This window comes from Osmerus eperlanus, chromosome 2, assembly GCF_963692335.1.
Source record: "Osmerus eperlanus chromosome 2, fOsmEpe2.1, whole genome shotgun sequence".
Taxonomy (NCBI): domain Eukaryota; kingdom Metazoa; phylum Chordata; class Actinopteri; order Osmeriformes; family Osmeridae; genus Osmerus; species Osmerus eperlanus.
The window spans coordinates 21729635-21750128 of record NC_085019.1 but is presented as its reverse complement, the minus strand read 5'-3'; the positions used below and the strand labels follow the sequence as shown (position 1 = coordinate 21750128).

General features: G+C 56.1%; 2 protein-coding genes across 2 annotated transcripts; both read right to left on the bottom strand.

Moving 5' to 3' along the window:
- Window positions 1–1139: 1139 nt before the first annotated feature.
- Window positions 1140–3464, bottom strand: LOC134038428 (cuticle collagen 34-like; the record flags this gene model as incomplete). The annotated part of the gene is given in 2 exon segments (XM_062483776.1): window positions 1140–1220; window positions 3399–3464. Coding segments are annotated over 2 exon segments (147 nt in total), but the record flags the coding sequence as incomplete, so codon positions are not given.
- Window positions 3465–4601: 1137 nt separating this feature from the next.
- LOC134038412 (cuticle collagen dpy-13-like) lies at window positions 4602–5162 on the bottom strand (the record flags this gene model as incomplete). Its single annotated transcript, XM_062483774.1, is given in 3 exon segments — window positions 4602–4624; window positions 4850–4865; window positions 5115–5162. Coding segments are annotated over 3 exon segments (87 nt in total), but the record flags the coding sequence as incomplete, so codon positions are not given.
- Window positions 5163–20494: the final 15332 nt, after the last annotated feature.

Here is a 20494-nt window from a genome sequence, read left to right as displayed (position 1 = left end):
GGAGTCTAACCAAACAACAGGCATGGCTTGTGAGTATACACGACATCCCTCAAGTTGGCCAACGCGTGTTTAGCGGTTCCTCCAGTATAGTAACTTCCTCCCTACTGTTTTAGCTCGGCACCTGTTGATGAATGCTAAACTAAAACGCATGGGACCTTCGGTGCAGTGCGCTGATGATGCTATGACCTTGCGGGTGAAGGGAGGGAAGACTCCTCATTTTCTGGTTGACAATGGTGAGATCAATGATGCATTTCTGTGGATTTCCCGTGAAAACGGCGAGTAGTTTGATCTGAGGATCTGCTTTCTGCAGGTGACGGGACTCTCATTCCCGTGACTCGGATGCCTTCTCAGTGTGGATTCTCTGTGAGAAGGTCACGCAGAGATGTGCTTTTTGTAGCTCCATACCAAGGCTGCCATGTTACTCAACGGGTAATTCATAATGAAGCAATGGCAGACTAGAGACGCCCCTCTTTTTATTTGGTTGCATTTGAGCCAAGTGGTCTACTCTTCCAACAGGGTGGAGATCATGTACTGCATTTAAAGCTGTGGGGGGAATCCATGACAATGTCTTGTCCTCTTGCACCTCCTCGCCCTTCAGTCTCCTGCCTCAGAAACGGCATGGTGTTGAATATGGGTAACATTGCAGCAGATGCACTCTCTGTAAAAGGTACATTTCAGCAGTTGCTCTCGTTTTGAAACAAGCCAATCCGAGTTTGTCTACTGTGTTTCAACAACCGTTTGCCAAGTGACCTGATGGTTAACTCTTTCTCGTTTAGTCTCTAACGTATGGGAGCCCCTGCTGTCATCCAGACAACTTTGTGGATTTTCTGTGGCATCACATTCTAGCAGATTGATGATCAGGGCTCCTTACAAAGAACCCTGCGTCAAGATGGAGGTTTAGTGCCAACTTCTGATCACAAATATGTGTATGGTGTATATTTGGGTCTTCCACTAATGCTTTTGTGTTTACAGGATCAGGTGCATGTTCTTGTCCTGCTGATGAATGGCCAACAGTTTGCAGTATCCTGCCCATCTCCACCTGCTGCTCCGGCAACAACTGATCCCCTGACACCAGACAATCTTCCTTACCCTCAGTTTCCAGGGCTGCCGGGCTCCCCCGGGTCCCCCCAGTATCCAGGGCTGCCGGGGTCCCCCCAGTATCCAGGGCTGCCGGGCTCCCCCGGGTCCCCCCAGTATCCAGGGCTGCCGGGCTCCCCCGGGTCCCCCCAGTATCCAGGGGTGCCGGGCTCCCCCGGGTCCCCCCAGTATCCAGGCCAGCCAGGTTCCCCCGGGTCCCCCCAGTTTCCAGGGTCCCCCCAGTATCCAGGGCAGCCAGGGTCCCCTCAGTATCCAGGGCTGCCAGGTTACCCCGGCTCCCCCCAGTTTCCAGGCTCACCTCAGTTCCCAGGGCTGCCAGGTTCCCCCCAGTTCCCAGGGCTGCCAGGGTCCCCTCAGTTCCCAGGCCTGCCAGGTTCCCCTGAGTACCCTCAGTATCCAGGGCAGCCAGGTTCCCCTCAGTCCCCTCAGCTTCCAGGGTCCCTCGAGTATCCAGGGCAGCCAGGTTCCACAGGGTCCCCCCAGTTTCCGGGCTCCCCTCAGTTTCCAGGACTGCCAGGTTCCCCAGGCTCTCCTCAATTTCCAGGGCTGCCAGGTTCCCCAGGGTCCCCCCAATATCCAGGTCTGCCAGGTTCCTCAGGGTCCCCTCAGTTCCCAGGCTCACCTCAGTTACCAGAGCTGCCAGGTTCCCCCCAGTATCCAGGGCTGCCGGGTTCCCCCGGGACCCCTCAGTTTCCAGGTTCCCCTGGGTCCCCCCAGTTCCCAGGCCAGCCAGGTTCCCCCGGGTCCCCCCAGTTTCCAGGGTCCCCCCAGTATCCAGCACTGCCAGGTTCCCCAGGCTCTCCTCAATTTCCAGGTCTGCCAGGGTTCCCTCAGTTCCCAGGCCTGCCAGGTTCCCCTGAGTACCCTCAGTATCCAGGGCAGCCAGGTTCCCCTCAGTATCCAGGGCAGCCAGGTTCCCCTCAGTCCCCTCAGCTTCCAGGGTCCCTCGAGTATCCAGGGCAGCCAGTTTCCCCTCAGTCCCCTCAGCTTCCGGCCTCACCTCAGTTACCAGGGCAGCCAGGTTCCCCCGGGTCCCCCCAGTTTCCAGGCTCACCTCAGTTACCAGGGTTGGCAGGTTCCCCAGGCTCCCCCCAGTATCCAGGGCAGCCAGGGTCCCCCCAGTATCCAGGGCTGCCAGGTTCCCCTGAGTCCCCTCAGTTCCCAGGCCTGCCAGGTTTCCCTGAGTACCCTCAGTATCCAGGGCAGCCAGGGTCCCCCCAGTATCCAGGGCTGCCAGGTTCCCCCGGGTTCCCTCAGTTACCAGGCCAGCCAGGTTCCCCTGGGTTCCCAGGCCAGCCAGGTTCCCCCAGCTCCCCTCAGTTACCAGGGCTGCCAGGTTTCCCTGAGTCCCCTCAGTATCCAGGGCAGCCAGGGTCCCCTCAGTTCCCAGGCCTGCCAGGTTCCCCTGAGTCCCCTCGGTTCCCAGGCCTGCCAGGTTCCCCTGAGTCCCCTCAGCTTCCGGGCTCCCCTCAGTTTCCAGGACTGCCAGGTTCCCCAGGCTCTCAATTTCCAGGGCTGCCAGGTTCCCCAGGCTCTCAATTTCCAGGGCTGCCAGGTTCCCCAGGCTCTTCTCAGTTTCCAGGGATGCCAGGTTCCCCAGGGTCACCCCAGTATCCAGGCCAGCCAGGTTCCCCTGAGTCCCCTCAGTTCCCAGGCCAGCCAGGTTCCCCTGAGTCCCCTCAGTTCCCAGGCCAGCCAGGTTCCCCCGGGTCCCCCCAGTATCCAGGGCTGCCAGGGTCCCCTCAGTATCCAGGGCAGCCAGGGTCCCCTCAGTATCCAGGGCAGCCAGGGTCCCCTCAGTATCCAGGGCAGCCAGGTTTCGCTGAGTCCCCTCAGTTACCAGGCCAGCCAGGTTCCCCCGGGTCCCCCCAGTATCCAGGGCTGCCAGGATACCCTCAGTTCCCAGGCTCCACTCAGTTACCAGGGTTGGCAGGTTCCCCAGGCTCCCCCCAGTATCCAGGGCAGCCAGGGTCCCCCCAGTATCCAGGGCTGCCAGGTTCCCCCGGGTTCCCTCAGTTACCAGGCCAGCCAGGTTCCCCCGGGTTCCCAGGCCAGCCAGGTTCCCCCAGCTCCCCTCAGTTACCAGGGCTGCCAGGTTTCCCTGAGTCCCCTCAGTATCCAGGGCTGCCAGGTTCCCCCGGGTTCCCTCAGTTACCAGGCCAGCCAGGTTCCCCCGGGTTCCCAGGCCAGCCAGGTTCCCCCAGCTCCCCTCAGTTACCAGGGCTGCCAGGTTTCCCTGAGTCCCCTCAGTATCCAGGGCTGCCAGGTTCCCCCGGGTTCCCTCAGTTGCCAGGTTCCCCCGGGTTCCCAGGCCAGCCAGGTTCCCCCAGCTCCCCTCAGTTACCAGGGCTGCCAGGTTTCCCTGAGTCCCCTCAGTATCCAGGGCAGCCAGGGTCCCCGCAGTATCCAGGGCTGCCAGGTTCCCCCGGGTTCCCTCAGTTACCAGGCCAGCCAGGTTCCCCCGGGTTCCCAGGCCAGCCAGGTTCCCCCAGCTCCCCTCAGTTACCAGGGCTGCCAGGTTTCCCTGAGTCCCCTCAGTATCCAGGGCTGCCAGGTTCCCCCGGGTTCCCTCAGTTGCCAGGTTCCCCCGGGTTCCCAGGCCAGCCAGGTTCCCCCAGCTCCCCTCAGTTACCAGGGCTGCCAGGTTTCCCTGAGTCCCCTCAGTATCCAGGGCAGCCAGGGTCCCCTCAGTTCCCAGGCCTGCCAGGTTCCCCTGAGTCCCCTCGGTTCCCAGGCCTGCCAGGTTCCCCTGAGTCCCCTCAGCTTCCGGGCTCCCCTCAGTTTCCAGGACTGCCAGGTTCCCCAGGCTCTCAATTTCCAGGGCTGCCAGGTTCCCCAGGCTCTCAATTTCCAGGGCTGCCAGGTTCCCCAGGGTCACCCCAGTATCCAGGCCAGCCAGGTTCCCCTGAGTCCCCTCAGTTCCCAGGCCAGCCAGGTTCCCCTGAGTCCCCTCAGTTCCCAGGCCAGCCAGGTTCCCCCGGGTCCCCCCAGTATCCAGGGCTGCCAGGGTCCCCTCAGTATCCAGGGCAGCCAGGGTCCCCTCAGTATCCAGGGCAGCCAGGTTTCGCTGAGTCCCCTCAGTTACCAGGCCAGCCAGGTTCCCCCGGGTCCCCCCAGTATCCAGGGCTGCCAGGATACCCTCAGTTCCCAGGCTCCACTCAGTTACCAGGGTTGGCAGGTTCCCCAGGCTCCCCCCAGTATCCAGGGCAGCCAGGGTCCCCCCAGTATCCAGGGCTGCCAGGTTCCCCCGGGTTCCCTCAGTTACCAGGCCAGCCAGGTTCCCCCGGGTTCCCAGGCCAGCCAGGTTCCCCCAGCTCCCCTCAGTTACCAGGGCTGCCAGGTTTCCCTGAGTACCCTCAGTATCCAGGGCTGCCAGGTTCCCCCGGGTTCCCTCAGTTACCAGGCCAGCCAGGTTCCCCCGGGTTCCCAGGCCAGCCAGGTTCCCCCAGCTCCCCTCAGTTACCAGGGCTGCCAGGTTTCCCTGAGTCCCCTCAGTATCCAGGGCTGCCAGGTTCCCCCGGGTTCCCTCAGTTGCCAGGTTCCCCCGGGTTCCCAGGCCAGCCAGGTTCCCCCAGCTCCCCTCAGTTACCAGGGCTGCCAGGTTTCCCTGAGTCCCCTCAGTATCCAGGGCAGCCAGGGTCCCCGCAGTATCCAGGGCTGCCAGGTTCCCCCGGGTTCCCTCAGTTACCAGGCCAGCCAGGTTCCCCCGGGTTCCCAGGCCAGCCAGGTTCCCCCAGCTCCCCTCAGTTACCAGGGCTGCCAGGTTTCCCTGAGTCCCCTCAGTATCCAGGGCTGCCAGGTTCCCCCGGGTTCCCTCAGTTGCCAGGTTCCCCCGGGTTCCCAGGCCAGCCAGGTTCCCCCAGCTCCCCTCAGTTACCAGGGCTGCCAGGTTCCCCCGGGTTCCCTCAGTTACCAGGCCAGCCAGGTTCCCCCGGGTTCCCAGGCCAGCCAGGTTCCCCCAGCTACCCTCAGTTACCAGGGCTGCCAGGTTTCCCTGAGTCCCCTCAGTATCCAGGGCTGCCAGGTTCCCCCGGGTTCCCTCAGTTGCCAGGTTCCCCCGGGTTCCCAGGCCAGCCAGGTTCCCCCAGCTCCCCTCAGTTACCAGGGCTGCCAGGTTTCCCTGAGTCCCCTCAGTATCCAGGGCAGCCAGGGTCCCCCCAGTATCCAGGGCTGCCAGGTTCCCCCGGGTTCCCTCAGTTGCCAGGCCATCCAGGTTCCCCTGGGTCCCCCCAGTTTCCAGACTCCCCTCAGTTTCCAGGGTCCCCCCCGTATCCAGGGCTGCCAGGTTTCCCCAGACCGTTCCCAACCACTGCAAGCCTTTCCAATTCTGACTCGGCAGAGCTGCCTCCATACCCCTGGTTCCCGGGCTTCCCTCTATTACCCAGACCGCTCCCAGCAACTGCCACTACAAGAGCTACGCCAGGGCTTCCTTACCACTCTTTTCCAAGGTCCCCTCAGTACCCCTGGTCTCTGACTCCTGCCAACATAGCTGGACCCACTCATCCCCAGAGGCCTCCCTGTGTTAACTCCGCCCACTACAAACGCAAGCCAAAGAGGGTTAAGCAGATGGTCCCTCCAGTGTACAACATTATGTTCCGGGACGATGCTTCCCTTCAGTTGAATGTTACACAGGCTCCAGCAGGGACCCCCAAGTCTTCCACCACTGCTGGTGTCGAGGACCAGAGGAGGATTCCTGGGTTTGGTTCTGCCAGTAGGGGTGCCCTCCCTCCTCCACCTGCTGAGGACTCGTAGCAAGTGACTCTTAACAATTCTTTTGAGTAGTTGTGTAATGTCACTTCTGCACTTTTATAATAAAGAATTCTTAACTTTAAACTGACTGGGTTGGAATTTGTTGCTGTGAACATGAATTTCTGTATGGCATGGTTTGATCATTAACTTGTTTGATTTAAATGCTTGAAACTTTACCGAGTTGGTTATTTGACATGCAGTTCTGCCCAATGGATTTGTGTACTCTAATATACTTATTCACAAGTCCGTTGGTAAGACTTTCACTCTAGACCAAAAGTGCTTGCGTTTGTCTGAAGGAGGACGTGAGACATAGCGCGCCACTAGCAACGCGTCATTTTATGCGCAGGGCACTCCCTCCTAATAGGGCGGGGTATATAAGGGATTCCCGGCATATGCATCGCTAGTGCGACATAGACTTTAGTCTTCCTGCTGGTATGTCGTGTCTTTCCGGGTCTGATTTGGAGGAGTTCCATGGGGAGTCATTGGTCGACGACGGACCTTGTGAGGAAGCGGGGATCCCTCCAGCCGGAGGTTTCAAACCCCGTCGGAGTTCTCGTCTGGCGGTGAGGCAGCCGGTCCCGATCGAGGAATGGCCCGTTCCTCGACTCCTTTGCGGATACTATGAGAAGGGCCTTAGTCCACCTGTCGGTCTGTCCCATGAGGAGTTATACCTCCATTTCATGGACGCGTGTGAGGAGGATGCCGGGGTTTCCGTTCCCCGCAAAGCGCTGGGGAAGAGCAAGTGGGGTTCCGCTGCGGGTGCTGGCCTGGCCAAGAAGCCCAGAGCGGGGTCCGCAGGAGGCTCGTTCGTACCGCCGCCCGACCCCGTGCAGTTTCCTGCTCCCGTGACGAGGCCCGATCCCGTGCTGGCGGCACTGATAGATCTGCGGAGCACGCTCACCGGCATGGATGCCCGTCTCCAGCACCTCGAGGGAGCCAGGGCCTTGGGTGCGGCTCCCGTAGCCGCGGCTGCGGGCGTGCTTACTGCGGTGCAGGAGATCCGGCCCTCGTACGTCTTGGCCAGCGCGGTGCCGGCCGCTGCCTCTGGGGCCTCCTTTCTGCCTCCGTCGGCCGCCGTTCCGGCGAGTCTCCGCGACCAGATCCTTTCAGGTAAGGATGTGAACCTGGTGAAGATCTTGCTGTGTGGGCCTGACTCAGTCGAAAGCCGCATGGTAGAGTGCGGTAACGTGGCTGTGTTTTTGCGGGACGCCGATCCCCGTCTGACTAAGACGCTCACGATGTCGGAATTCGTCGTGGCTTTTGGGGTTTTCCGTGACGTCTTGTGCGAGGGGTTCCCCGGGAGGCGTGTCGAACTGGACACGTATCTGGCCATCATAGCTGACCTGTCGCTCACCTACGGGGGAACGCTGTTCTACGAATATCACAAGGGTTTCTCTGCCAAGGCAGCCCTCTACGTTCAGCGTTTTAATATACGTCTGGACTGGTCCGTGCTAGATCTCGAGCTGGTTAGCCGCACATTCACCGGGGTTCGTCCCTTGTCGTGTGTGGTGTGTGGGTCTTTCTCCCATCCTACTGGGCTTTGCCCTCTCACGGTGCCGTCTAAAATGGGGGAACCTTCCCGTGACGCGAAGCCTGGGTCCAGCGGCATGGAGCGTCGCTCCTCCAGACGCCAGGTGGTTAATGCTGGTTCCGCTCCTCCCGTGTGCATGTATTTCAATGAGGGGGCCTGTACCTACCCTAATTGTCGATTTCTTCATGTCTGCAGTCAGTGCTCGGACGCCCATCCGAGGTCGACCTGCCCGCGTCGGTTCCGACCGGCGGGCAAGGGCATGAAATAAATAACCATCCTTCTACCCCTGTTGACATTGGTCGTCTTTCTGACGTTTTGAGTGGTCACCCCAACCGATGTTTTGTGAAGTACCTCCTCACTGGGTTGCGGGAAGGGTTTATGGTTGGGGTGGAATGTGTGCCCACTGTAACTCATGTGTGTACTAATTTGCAATCGGCGCTCAGGGAGCCCGACGTGGTAGATGCGTTACTCGCTAAAGAGATCGGCAAGGGGTATTTGCTGGGGCCGTTTGCGGAGTCGCCGTTTCCCGTGTTTCGCGTGAGTCCCATTGGCGTGGCTACTCGCAAATATTCTGGGAAGAAACGGCTGATCGTTGACCTGTCGGCTCCGCACAATACTTGGGTCCCTAACATTAACAGCCTGATTCCTTCGGAGGCGTTTTCTCTGTATTACACTACCATCGATCACGCGATTCGGTTGATCAAACATCATTTGGGGGTGCCGCTCTCGGAGGAGAAGACGCAGGGGCCTCTCACGTCCATCGAGTTTTTGGGCATTCAGCTGGACAGCCTGTTGATGCGTGCGTCTCTCCCGGCGGAGAAGCTCGAGCGGGTGCGCGCTGTTCTGGCGGCGGCGGCTGCGTCGGTTTCATTGACTTAACGGGATCTTTTGTCGTTGCTCGGGCACCTGAATTTTGCTATGCGCATCATTCCCCACGGTCGGTCGTTCGTCTCCCGTCTGCTCGTCGTGGCTAACAGTGCGTTCACACTGCAGCGGAGCGGGCGGCGCGCGGCGTCGGCTTCCAATTCATTTTCAATGAAACCAGGCGTTGACGCTCGCGTAGGGCATTGTGGGAAGGCGAGCGGAGCGGAGCGGAGCGTTGCAAGTTGGATTTTCTCAACTTTATGTAAATGAGGAGCGTGAAAACGCTAGCGTTGGCCAATCGGATTGTTTTCTTGTTTCTTGTAACGTAGCAACTGTTCGTCATGGTAAACATTTCTAGGTTTGACAATTTCAAGATGGAGGAGAAACTTTTCGTATGTGTCTGCACACCCAGTTCTGTTCAGAACAAAGTTACTAATGTGACGAGCCTGAATTTAAAGATTACATTAAACTAATAATGCATGGTGCATGGTTGCCGATGTCGTCATTGTTCCTAGTGTGTTTTTATAGCCTACTTTTAAATGTAGTCGTCACATTACGTGACTGTTCTGTGCCACTGCTAGCTCGCTAGCCCAGCCTACAAACGACTGGTTGAGTGACCGGTGGCGTAACATGTATTCTACTGTAATCTTGCACTAGTAAAATCTTGCACTTACATAAATGTTGTGTAAAAGTGGTATTTTGATCGATATTGTGAGTACATGAACCCAAATCTGCACGCTTGGCCATGACTACAACAGTGACCTTAGAGAACTACAACTCTGTATTAACTTGTCTAACACGCCCCCGAGCGTGGTGTACTGTGGGAAGGCAAGCGATGCAGAGCGTTAAAAAACGCTGCAGTGTGAACGCACTGTTAGTCTGTTCCGGCGCTGCACGACGTTGTGCGTTTGGATGAGGGTTGCCAGTCCGATTTGCGTTTTTGGGCCGTGCTTTGCGAGCATTGGAACGGTTTGTCGTTTTTTTTACAACGACGAGGTGGAGACGTCCAGCGCCTTGGCGTTCTACACCGATGCGGCGTTGTCCATTGGGTTTGGGGTTTTTTTCGCGAACGAGTGGTTCAGCGAGTCGTGGCCCGTTGAACTGGAGTTTCTGGCGCGCGATTGCAAATCCACAGCATTGTACGAACTGTATCCTATTGTCGTAGCGTGTCTTTTGTGGGGTAAACACTGGTGTAGGAAGAGGATTGTGGTGTTCTGTGATAACGAGGGCACGGTGAACATCATCAACAAGGGTAGATCTTCCGTTGCATTGATGAACAAATTAGTGAGGCGTCTGACCTGGACATGCATCACAGGCAATTTCGTGTTGCGGGCCGCATACATTCCTGGGTTCCTGAACAATGTGGCTGATGCTCTGTCACGTTTTCAATTTCAGGAGTTCCGGGCACTATGTCCGGAGGCAGAGCCGGGCGGCCTGGTGTGCCCAGCGTTTCAGGAGACACTGTTAGATTAGACAGGTCACTAGAAGGCTACATGACGGTCGCTGCTCGATACATGCGAGCAGGCTTAGGCAAGGGCACATTAAAATCCTACGATTGTGCTTGGTTGTATTACTGTTCCTTCTGCCGCGCACTCGATACACCCCCTCACCCGGTGAGCCTGCTCGTCATATGCGCATACATCGTTCACTGCTTCACCTCCCGGAAGCTCCAGCCGTCGACAATCAAGGCAGCGGTGGCCGGCATTCAGTTCCATCTCAGATGTCTGGACCCTTCTGTGCAGAGCCTATTGGGGAACCCGTCGGTTCGACTATTATTCAACGGGCTGCGGAAAGAGCGACCGCAAAGCAATGACAGGCGACTTCCCATAACCCTTCCTATACTTCAGCACTTGGTGTCAGCGTTGCGGGCGGGGTGTTTTAACATTCCCACTGATGTCATGCTAGAAGCTGTGTGTCTCATGGCTTTTTATGGGTTCATGCGGTGCGACGAATTCACTTGTCAGTCAAGCACATTTGAAACCACGCACGATCTCACCCTCGGCGATTTAACCATGGATACGGGTATGTACACAGTGGTGTTGAAACACAGCAAGGGTGTGAAGGCCGGTGTGAGTACTCCTGTCATCGTATCGCGGAATAACTCAGCTTTCTGTCCCCTCTCCTCCATGGCGAAATATCTCCGATGGCGTTCGTCCACGGCAACGAGCGAGCCCCTGTTCGTCACCGATGCTGGGAAAGCCATGACCCGTTACTGGTTCACTGGGAGGCTCGGAATCCTGTGCCGGCGCTGTGGTCTGGACCCCAAGCTGTACACGGCGCACTCGTTCCGGATTGGTGCGGCTACGTCAGCGTCTCAAGTGGTCTCAGCCTCGACGCTGAAAGTCATGGGTCGTTGGTCATCTGCAAGTGTTCAACGTTACATCAGACTGAATGCCACTGATGTTCTGGAAGGCCAGAGGAGAATGGCTTCCACTCTCCCTACCTCCCAATAACATGCTTTCACGTGTGTATCGCATTTCGTTCACTAATACCATGTGTATGTGCATATTAACCATAATAAATGTCATCAGGTGGCTGGCCGGGCGCGGGTATGCAGCAGCACGTAACAGGCGACAAGCACCATCAACGTTGGTAAATCGAGGCCGTGCCTCAGTTGGGAATACGAGGTGTGGCTCAGTTGGTAAGTAGAGGCCGTGCCTCAGTTGGTATGTCGAGGCAGTGCCTCAGTTGGTATGATGAGGCAGTGCCTCAGTTGGTATGACGAGGCAGTGCCTCAGTTGGTATGTCGAAGGCCGTGCCTCAGTTGGTATGTCGAGGCCGTGCCTCAGTTGGTATGTCGAGGCCGTGCCTCAGTTGGTATGCCAAGGCGTGCCTCAGATGGTATGCCGAGGCGTGCCTCAGTTGGTATGCCGAGGCAGTGCCTCCGTTGGTATGTTCGAGGCAGTGCCTCAGTTGGTTTCACGAGGCAGTGCCTCAGTTGGTATGTCGAGGCGGTGCCTCAGTTGGTATGACGAGGCGGTGCCTCAGTTGGTATGTTCGAGGCAGGGCCTCAGTTGGTATGACGAGGCGGTGCCTCAGTTGGTATGTGAGGCAGTGACTCAGATGGTACCACTTCATTCGATTCATTTCGGTCACGAGATGCATCCGGGGCACCAGGGCGCTGGGATTCAATGCTGAGGTATGTATGGGTAACATGACGCCCATCTCATTCTTTTGCAGGGGCACCAACTATACACAGGAGTCTCTTCGTGGTCTCATTTGGCATGTGGTTTTGTGTTGGGGAATGCGTCGCCGCTCTCTGCTCGGAGGTCGAGACGGTGTCTCGTCGGATGCGGCAGGGAGCCGATGCGAGCAGAACCACAATGCCAAATCAAATCAAATGTACAATCGTGTTTGTATAGTGGGAAATAAAGTATTCGTAAAGTCATACTGAGTCCTCCTGCCTGAAACAAGCGGAGCTGGTTCATGAAGGAGGACGTGAGACATAGCGCGCCACTAGCAACGCGTCATTTTATGCGCAGGGCACTCCCTCCTAATAGGGCGGGGTATATAAGGGATTCCCGGCATATGCATCGCTAGTGCGACATAGACTTCAGTCTTCCTGCTGCCTCCGCCTCCCCGGCCTCCACCCTTGGTTCTGTTTTCTGTTTCCTGTTTCAGGGGGAATGCGTCGCCGCTCTCTGCTCGGAGGTCGAGACGGTGTCTCGTCGGATGCGGCAGGGAGCCGATGAGAGCAGAACCACAATGCCAAATCAAATCAAATGTACAATCGTGTTTGTATAGTGGGAAATAAAGTATTCGTAAAGTCATACTGAGTCCTCCTGCCTGAACCACAGTTCTGTCGGCGCCTTACTCTGGTTTTGAGAATAATCTAACAAAACATTTGCCACGATTGCAGTGCAGACTTTAAAATGTAGCCTTGCCTTTTCCTCAAACCTTATAGATTCTTATGAACAAGCTACTAAAACCGATAGTCTTTGTTGTAAATATGTTAACGTTTTAAGAATGGACATTTTATTGTGGGTGCCACCGTAGCTCATTAGCTGAGACCTTGATGCAGCGGCCTCAGTTCGAATCCAGCGCCGGTCATTTCTGCATGTCACCCCCCCCTACATTTCCTTTCTCAACTGTCTAATAAAGGCCAACAATATATCTTAAAACATTCTGCATATTTTATTGTACATGTGGTTTTACAGGCAGGTGCTAGACTGCCTCTGAAACGACAACGCCTCACCATTTTAATGCTACGGAGGAGACACCAGAACCTCCTGAGGGTGCAGGTGGGGACCAGAAGCCATCCCCCTCCCCTGACTTGGAGCCCCCAGATGAGGACCCACCCAGATCCAACGTGTCGGGCGGAGTCCCAGCTGTCTCTCAGGAGAATGACTGTAAAAAAATAAATAAGAAAGCTGACAAACCAGCTACAGATCCAGCTTTTCAATTCTCTCTCATAGTCTGGATGGTAATTACTTGACATTATTCAAATCAATTATTAATATATTTCATAACATATTAATAATATTTCAGAAGCAAACTGTAAGTTCAAAAACAGACATAACTAAATGGATGTAATAAAAATAATTGGAAAGTAATATTTATATGATTTCCGAGTCAGATTGGCATGAGCTCATCAGCACTAAATTGACTGAAACACATTGCCAATTGGGAGCATCAAAGTGAACCAACCCCTCTACTCTGAACAACCACTGAGAAAGTCACTTCATGACAGTGATCCAATTGCACTTCAGGTGCGTTTGAATGAAGTCTTGCCCACCTCAAATTTACAAATTTGATTGGTCGTCCAATTTGAGCGAGCACCTTAAAGCTGTGTAGAATGTGTATTTGCGTTATGTTGGGTAGGGCCGCGTTGAGAGGTTGTTCAACATGGTGTGGTGTAATTCTCAGTTTTGCTTCTTGGTACTGAGGACTTTGGCCTGTTTTGTAGCAGTTTCCTATGGAAGTATTAGAGATGGGAGCACATTTAGGTTAACAAATGAAGAGACCGATCCGACGGAATTCGAAACCAAATTTAGAAGAGACTTCCTTCGTGACGCAAATGAGCCCAGATCTCCGACTGGCGTCGTAACTGGAAACGGCTCTCTTGCCTTTGATTCAGACGGTCGGGAGTCTAACCAAACAACAGGCATGGCTTGTGAGTATACACGACATCCCTCAAGTTGGCCAACGCGTGTTTAGCGGTTCCTCCAGTATAGTAACTTCCTCCCTACTGTCTTAGCTCGGCACCTGTTGATGAATGCTAAACTAAAACGCATGGGACCTTCGGTGCAGTGCGCTGATGATGCTATGACCTTGCGGGTGAAGGGAGGGAAGACTCCTCATTTTCTGGTTGACAATGGTGAGATCAATGATGCATTTCTGTGGATTTCCCGTGAAAACGGCGAGTAGTTTGATCTGAGGATCTGCTTTCTGCAGGTGACGGGACTCTCATTCCCGTGACTCGGATGCCTTCTCAGTGTGGATTCTCTGTGAGAAGGTCACGCAGAGATGTGCTTTTTGTAGCTCCATACCAAGGCTGCCATGTTACTCAACGGGTAATTCATAATGAAGCAATGGCAGACTAGAGACGCCCCTCTTTTTATTTGGTTGCATTTGAGCCAAGTGGTCTACTCTTCCAACAGGGTGGAGATCATGTACTGCATTTAAAGCTGTGGGGGGAATCCATGACAATGTCTTGTCCTCTTGCACCTCCTCGCCCTTCAGTCTCCTGCCTCAGAAACGGCATGGTGTTGAATATGGGTAACATTGCAGCAGATGCACTCTCTGTAAAAGGTACATTTCAGCAGTTGCTCTCGTTTTGAAACAAGCCAATCCGAGTTTGTCTACTGTGTTTCAACAACCGTTTGCCAAGTGACCTGATGGTTAACTCTTTCTCGTTTAGTCTCTAACGTATGGGAGCCCCTGCTGTCATCCAGACAACTTTGTGGATTTTCTGTGGCATCACATTCTAGCAGATTGATGATCAGGGCTCCTTACAAAGAACCCTGCGTCAAGATGGAGGTTTAGTGCCAACTTCTGATCACAAATATGTGTATGGTGTATATTTGGGTCTTCCACTAATGCTTTTGTGTTTACAGGATCAGGTGCATGTTCTTGTCCTGCTGATGAATGGCCAACAGTTTGCAGTATCCTGCCCATCTCCACCTGCTGCTCCGGCAACAACTGATCCCCTGACACCAGACAATCTTCCTTACCCTCAGTTTCCAGGGCTGCCGGGCTCCCCCGGGTCCCCCCAGTATCCAGGACTGCCGGGCTCCCCCGGGTCCCCCCAGTATCCAGGGCTGCCGGGCTCCCCCGGGTCCCCCCAGTATCCAGGGCTGCCGGGCTCCCCCGGGTCCCCCCAGTATCCAGGGCTGCCGGGGTCCCCCCAGTATCCAGGGCTGCCGGGCTCCCCCGGGTCCCCCCAGTATCCAGGGCTGCCGGGCTCCCCCGGGTCCCCCCAGTATCCAGGGCTGCCGGGCTCCCCCGGGTCCCCCCAGTATCCAGGCCAGCCAGGTTCCCCCGGGTCCCCCCAGTTTCCAGGGTCCCCCCAGTATCCAGGGCAGCCAGGGTCCCCTCAGTATCCAGGGCTGCCAGGTTACCCCGGCTCCCCCCAGTTTCCAGGCTCACCTCAGTTACCAGGGCTGCCAGGTTCCCCCCAGTTCCCAGGGCTGCCGGGTTCCCCCGGGACCCCTCAGTTTCCAGGTTCCCCTGGGTTCCCACAGTTACCAGGACTGCCAGGTTCCCCTGAGTCCCCTCAGGTTCCAGGCTCCCCCCAGTATCCAGGGCTGCCAGGTTCCCATGAGTCCCCTCAGTATCCAGGGCTGCCAGGGTTCCCTCAGTTACCAGGCCAGCCAGGTTCCCCCGGGTCCCCCCAGTTTCTAGGGTCCCCCCAGTATCCAGGGCAGCCAGGTTCCACAGGGTCCCCCCAGTTTCCGGGCTCCCCTCAGTTTCCAGGACTGCCAGGTTCCCCAGGCTCTCCTCAATTTCCAGGTCTGCCAGGTTCCCCTCAGTTCCCAGGCCTGCCAGGTTCCCCTGAGTACCCTCAGTATCCAGGGCAGCCAGGTTCACCTCAGTATCCAGGGCAGCCAGGTTCCCCTCAGTCCCCTCAGCTTCCAGGGTCCCTCGAGTATCCAGGGCAGCCAGGTTCCACAGGGTCCCCCCAGTTTCCGGCCTCCCTTCAGTTTCCAGGACTGCAAGGTTCCCCAGGCTCTCCTCAATTTCCAGGGCTGCCAGGTTCCCCAGGGTCCCCCCAATATCCAGGTCTGCCAGGTTCCCCAGGGTCCCCTCAGTTCCCAGGCTCACCTCAGTTACCAGAGCTGCCAGGTTCCCCCCAGTATCCAGGGCTGCCGGGTTCCCCCGGGACCCCTCAGTTTCCAGGTTCCCCTGGGTCCCCCCAGTTCCCAGGCCAGCCAGGTTCCCCCGGGTCCCCCCAGTTTCCAGGGTCCCCCCAGTATCCAGCACTGCCAGGTTCCCCAGGCTCTCCTCAATTTCCAGGTCTGCCAGGGTTCCCTCAGTTCCCAGGCCTGCCAGGTTCCCCTGAGTACCCTCAGTATCCAGGGCAGCCAGGTTCCCCTCAGTATCCAGGGCAGCCAGGTTCCCCTCAGTCCCCTCAGCTTCCAGGGTCCCTCGAGTATCCAGGGCAGCCAGGTTCCCCTCAGTCCCCTCAGCTTCCGGCCTCACCTCAGTTACCAGGGCTAACAGGTTCCCCCGGGTCCCCTCAGTTACCAGGACAGCCAGGTTCCCCCGGGTCCCCCCAGTTTCCAGGCTCACCTCAGTTACCAGGGTTGGCAGGTTCCCCAGGCTCCCCCCAGTATCCAGGGCAGCCAGGGTCCCCCCAGTATCCAGGGCTGCCAGGTTCCCCTGAGTCCCCTCAGTTCCCAGGCCTGCCAGGTTTCCCTGAGTACCCTCAGTATCCAGGGCAGCCAGGGTCCCCCCAGTATCCAGAGCTGCCAGGTTCCCCCGGGTTCCCTCAGTTACCAGGCCAGCCAGGTTCCCCTGGGTTCCCAGGCCAGCCAGGTTCCCCCAGCTCCCCTCAGTTACCAGGGCTGCCAGGTTTCCCTGAGTCCCCTCAGTATCCAGGGCAGCCAGGGTCCCCTCAGTTCCCAGGCCTGCCAGGTTCCCCTGAGTCCCCTCGGTTCCCAGGCCTGCCAGGTTCCCCTGAGTCCCCTCAGCTTCCGGGCTCCCCTCAGTTTCCAGGACTGCCAGGTTCCCCAGGCTCTCAATTTCCAGGGCTGCCAGGTTCCCCAGGCTCTTCTCAGTTTCCAGGGATGCCAGGTTCCCCAGGGTCACCCCAGTATCCAGGCCAGCCAGGTTCCCCTGAGTCCCCTCAGTTCCCAGGCCAGCCAGGTTCCCCTGAGTCCCCTCAGTTCCCAGGCCAGCCAGGTTCCCCCGGGTCCCCCCAGTATCCAGGGCTGCCAGGGTCCCCTCAGTATCCAGGGCAGCCAGGGTCCCCTCAGTATCCAGGGCAGCCAGGTTTCGCTGAGTCCCCTCAGTTACCAGGCCAGCCAGGTTCCCCCGGGTCCCCCCAGTATCCAGGGCTGCCAGGATACCCTCAGTTCCCAGGCTCCACTCAGTTACCAGGGTTGGCAGGTTCCCCAGGCTCCCCCCAGTATCCAGGGCAGCCAGGGTCCCCCCAGTATCCAGGGCTGTCAGGTTCCCCCGGGTTCCCTCAGTTACCAGGCCAGCCAGGTTCCCCCGGGTTCCCAGGCCAGCCAGGTTCCCCCAGCTCCCCTCAGTTACCAGGGCTGCCAGGTTTCCCTGAGTCCCCTCAGTATCCAGGGCTGCCAGGTTCCCCCGGGTTCCCTCAGTTGCCAGGTTCCCCCGGGTTCCCAGGCCAGCCAGGTTCCCCCAGCTCCCCTCAGTTACCAGGGCTGCCAGGTTTCCCTGAGTCCCCTCAGTATCCAGGGCAGCCAGGGTCCCCGCAGTATCCAGGGCTGCCAGGTTCCCCCGGGTTCCCTCAGTTACCAGGCCAGCCAGGTTCCCCCGGGTTCCCAGGCCAGCCAGGTTCCCCCAGCTCCCCTCAGTTACCAGGGCTGCCAGGTTTCCCTGAGTCCCCTCAGTATCCAGGGCTGCCAGGTTCCCCCGGGTTCCCTCAGTTGCCAGGTTCCCCCGGGTTCCCTCAGTTGCCAGGTTCCCCCGGGTTCCCAGGCCAGCCAGGTTCCCCCAGCTCCCCTCAGTTACCAGGGCTGCCAGGTTTCCCTGAGTCCCCTCAGTATCCAGGGCAGCCAGGGTCCCCCCAGTATCCAGGGCTGCCAGGTTCCCCCGGGTTCCCTCAGTTACCAGGCCAGCCAGGTTCCCCCGGGTTCCCAGGCCAGCCAGGTTCCCCCAGCTCCCCTCAGTTACCAGGGCTGCCAGGTTTCCCTGAGTCCCCTCAGTATCCAGGGCTGCCAGGTTCCCCCGGGTTCCCTCAGTTGCCAGGTTCCCCCGGGTTCCCAGGCCAGCCAGGTTCCCCCAGCTCCCCTCAGTTACCAGGGCTGCCAGGTTTCCCTGAGTCCCCTCAGTATCCAGGGCAGCCAGGGTCCCCCCAGTATCCAGGGCTGCCAGGTTCCCCCGGGTTCCCTCAGTTGCCAGGCCATCCAGGTTCCCCTGGGTCCCCCCCGTATCCAGGGCTGCCAGGTTTCCCCAGACCGTTCCCAACCACTGCAAGCCTTTCCAATTCTGACTCGGCAGAGCTGCCTCCATACCCCTGGTTCCCGGGCTTCCCTCTATTACCCAGACCGCTCCCAGCAACTGCCACTACAAGAGCTACGCCAGGGCTTCCTTACCACTCTTTTCCAAGGTCCCCTCAGTACCCCTGGTCTCTGACTCCTGCCAACATAGCTGGACCCACTCATCCCCAGAGGCCTCCCTGTGTTAACTCCGCCCACTACAAACGCAAGCCAAAGAGGGTTAAGCAGATGGTCCCTCCAGTGTACAACATTATGTTCCGGGACGATGCTTCCCTTCAGTTGAATGTTACACAGGCTCCAGCAGGGACCCCCAAGTCTTCCACCACTGCTGGTGTCGAGGACCAGAGGAGGATTCCTGGGTTTGGTTCTGCCAGTAGGGGTGCCCTCCCTCCTCCACCTGCTGAGGACTCGTAGCAAGTGACTCTTAACAATTCTTTTGAGTAGTTGTGTAATGTCACTTCTGCACTTTTATAATAAAGAATTCTTAACTTTAAACTGACTGGGTTGGAATTTGTTGCTGTGAACATGAATTTCTGTATGGCATGGTTTGATCATTAACTTGTTTGATTTAAATGCTTGAAACTTTACCGAGTTGGTTATTTGACATGCAGTTCTGCCCAATGGATTTGTGTACTCTAATATACTTATTCACAAGTCCGTTGGTAAGACTTTCACTCTAGACCAAAAGTGCTTGCGTTTGTCTGCCCCTCACAAAGGAAGCAGCGCTCTGAAGTGACTTTCTAGAGGATTATTGGGTTTCAGAGTGCTACTGTATAGCCCAGGCTGACACTTTCTATCCTTCAGCAGCCACGCTGAAACCACAGTTCTGTCGGCGCCTTACTCTGGTTTTGAGAATAATCTAACAAAACATTTGCCACGATTGCAGTGCAGACTTTAAAATGTAGCCTTGCCTTTTCCTCAAACCTTATAGATTCTTATGAACAAGCTACTAAAACCGATAGTCTTTGTTGTAAATATGTTAACGTTTTAAGAATGGACATTTTATTGTGGGTGCCACCGTAGCTCATTAGCTGAGACCTTGATGCAGCGGCCTCAGTTCGAATCCAGCGCCGGTCATTTCTGCATGTCACCCCCCCTACATTTCCTTTCTCAACTGTCTAATAAAGGCCAACAATATATCTTAAAACATTCTGCATATTTTATTGTACATGTGGTTTTACAGGCAGGCGCTAGACTGCCTCTGAAACGACAACGCCTCACCATTTTAATGCTACGGAGGAGACACCAGAACCTCCTGAGGGTGCAGGTGGGGACCAGAAGCCATCCCCCTCCCCTGACTTGGAGCCCCCAGATGAGGACCCACCCAGATCCAACGTGTCGGGCGGAGTCCCAGCTGTCTCTCAGGAGAATGACTGTAAAAAAATAAATAAGAAAGCTGACAAACCAGCTACAGATCCAGCTTTTCAATTCTCTCTCATAGTCTGGATGGTAATTACTTGACATTATTCAAATCAATTATTAATATATTTCATAACATATTAATAATATTTCAGAAGCAAACTGTAAGTTCAAAAACAGACATAACTAAATGGATGTAATAAAAATAATTGGAAAGTAATATTTATATGATTTCCGAGTCAGATTGGCATGAGCTCATCAGCACTAAATTGACTGAAACACATTGCCAATTGGGAGCATCAAAGTGAACCAACCCCTCTACTCTGAACAACCACTGAGAAAGTCACTTCATGACAGTGATCCAATTGCACTTCAGGTGCGTTTGAATGAAGTCTTGCCCACCTCAAATTTACAAATTTGATTGGTCGTCCAATTTGAGCGAGCACCTTAAAGCTGTGTAGAATGTGTATTTGCGTTATGTTGGGTAGGGCCGCGTTGAGAGGTTGTTCAACATGGTGTGGTGTAATTCTCAGTTTTGCTTCTTGGTACTGAGGACTTTGGCCTGTTTTGTAGCAGTTTCCTATGGAAGTATTAGAGATGGGAGCACATTTAGGTTAACAAATGAAGAGACCGATCCGACGGAATTCGAAACCAAATTTAGAAGAGACTTCCTTCGTGACGCAAATGAGCCCAGATCTCCGACTGGCGTCGTAACTGGAAACGGCTCTCTTGCCTTTGATTCAGACGGTCGGGAGTCTAACCAAACAACAGGCATGGCTTGTGAGTATACACGACATCCCTCAAGTTGGCCAACGCGTGTTTAGCGGTTCCTCCAGTATAGTAACTTCCTCCCTACTGTTTTAGCTCGGCACCTGTTGATGAATGCTAAACTAAAACGCATGGGACCTTCGGTGCAGTGCGCTGATGATGCTATGACCTTGCGGGTGAAGGGAGGGAAGACTCCTCATTTTCTGGTTGACAATGGTGAGATCAATGATGCATTTCTGTGGATTTCCCGTGAAAACGGCGAGTAGTTTGATCTGAGGATCTGCTTTCTGCAGGTGACGGGACTCTCATTCCCGTGACTCGGATGCCTTCTCAGTGTGGATTCTCTGTGAGAAGGTCACGCAGAGATGTGCTTTTTGTAGCTCCATACCAAGGCTGCCATGTTACTCAACGGGTAATTCATAATGAAGCAATGGCAGACTAGAGACGCCCCTCTTTTTATTTGGTTGCATTTGAGCCAAGTGGTCTACTCTTCCAA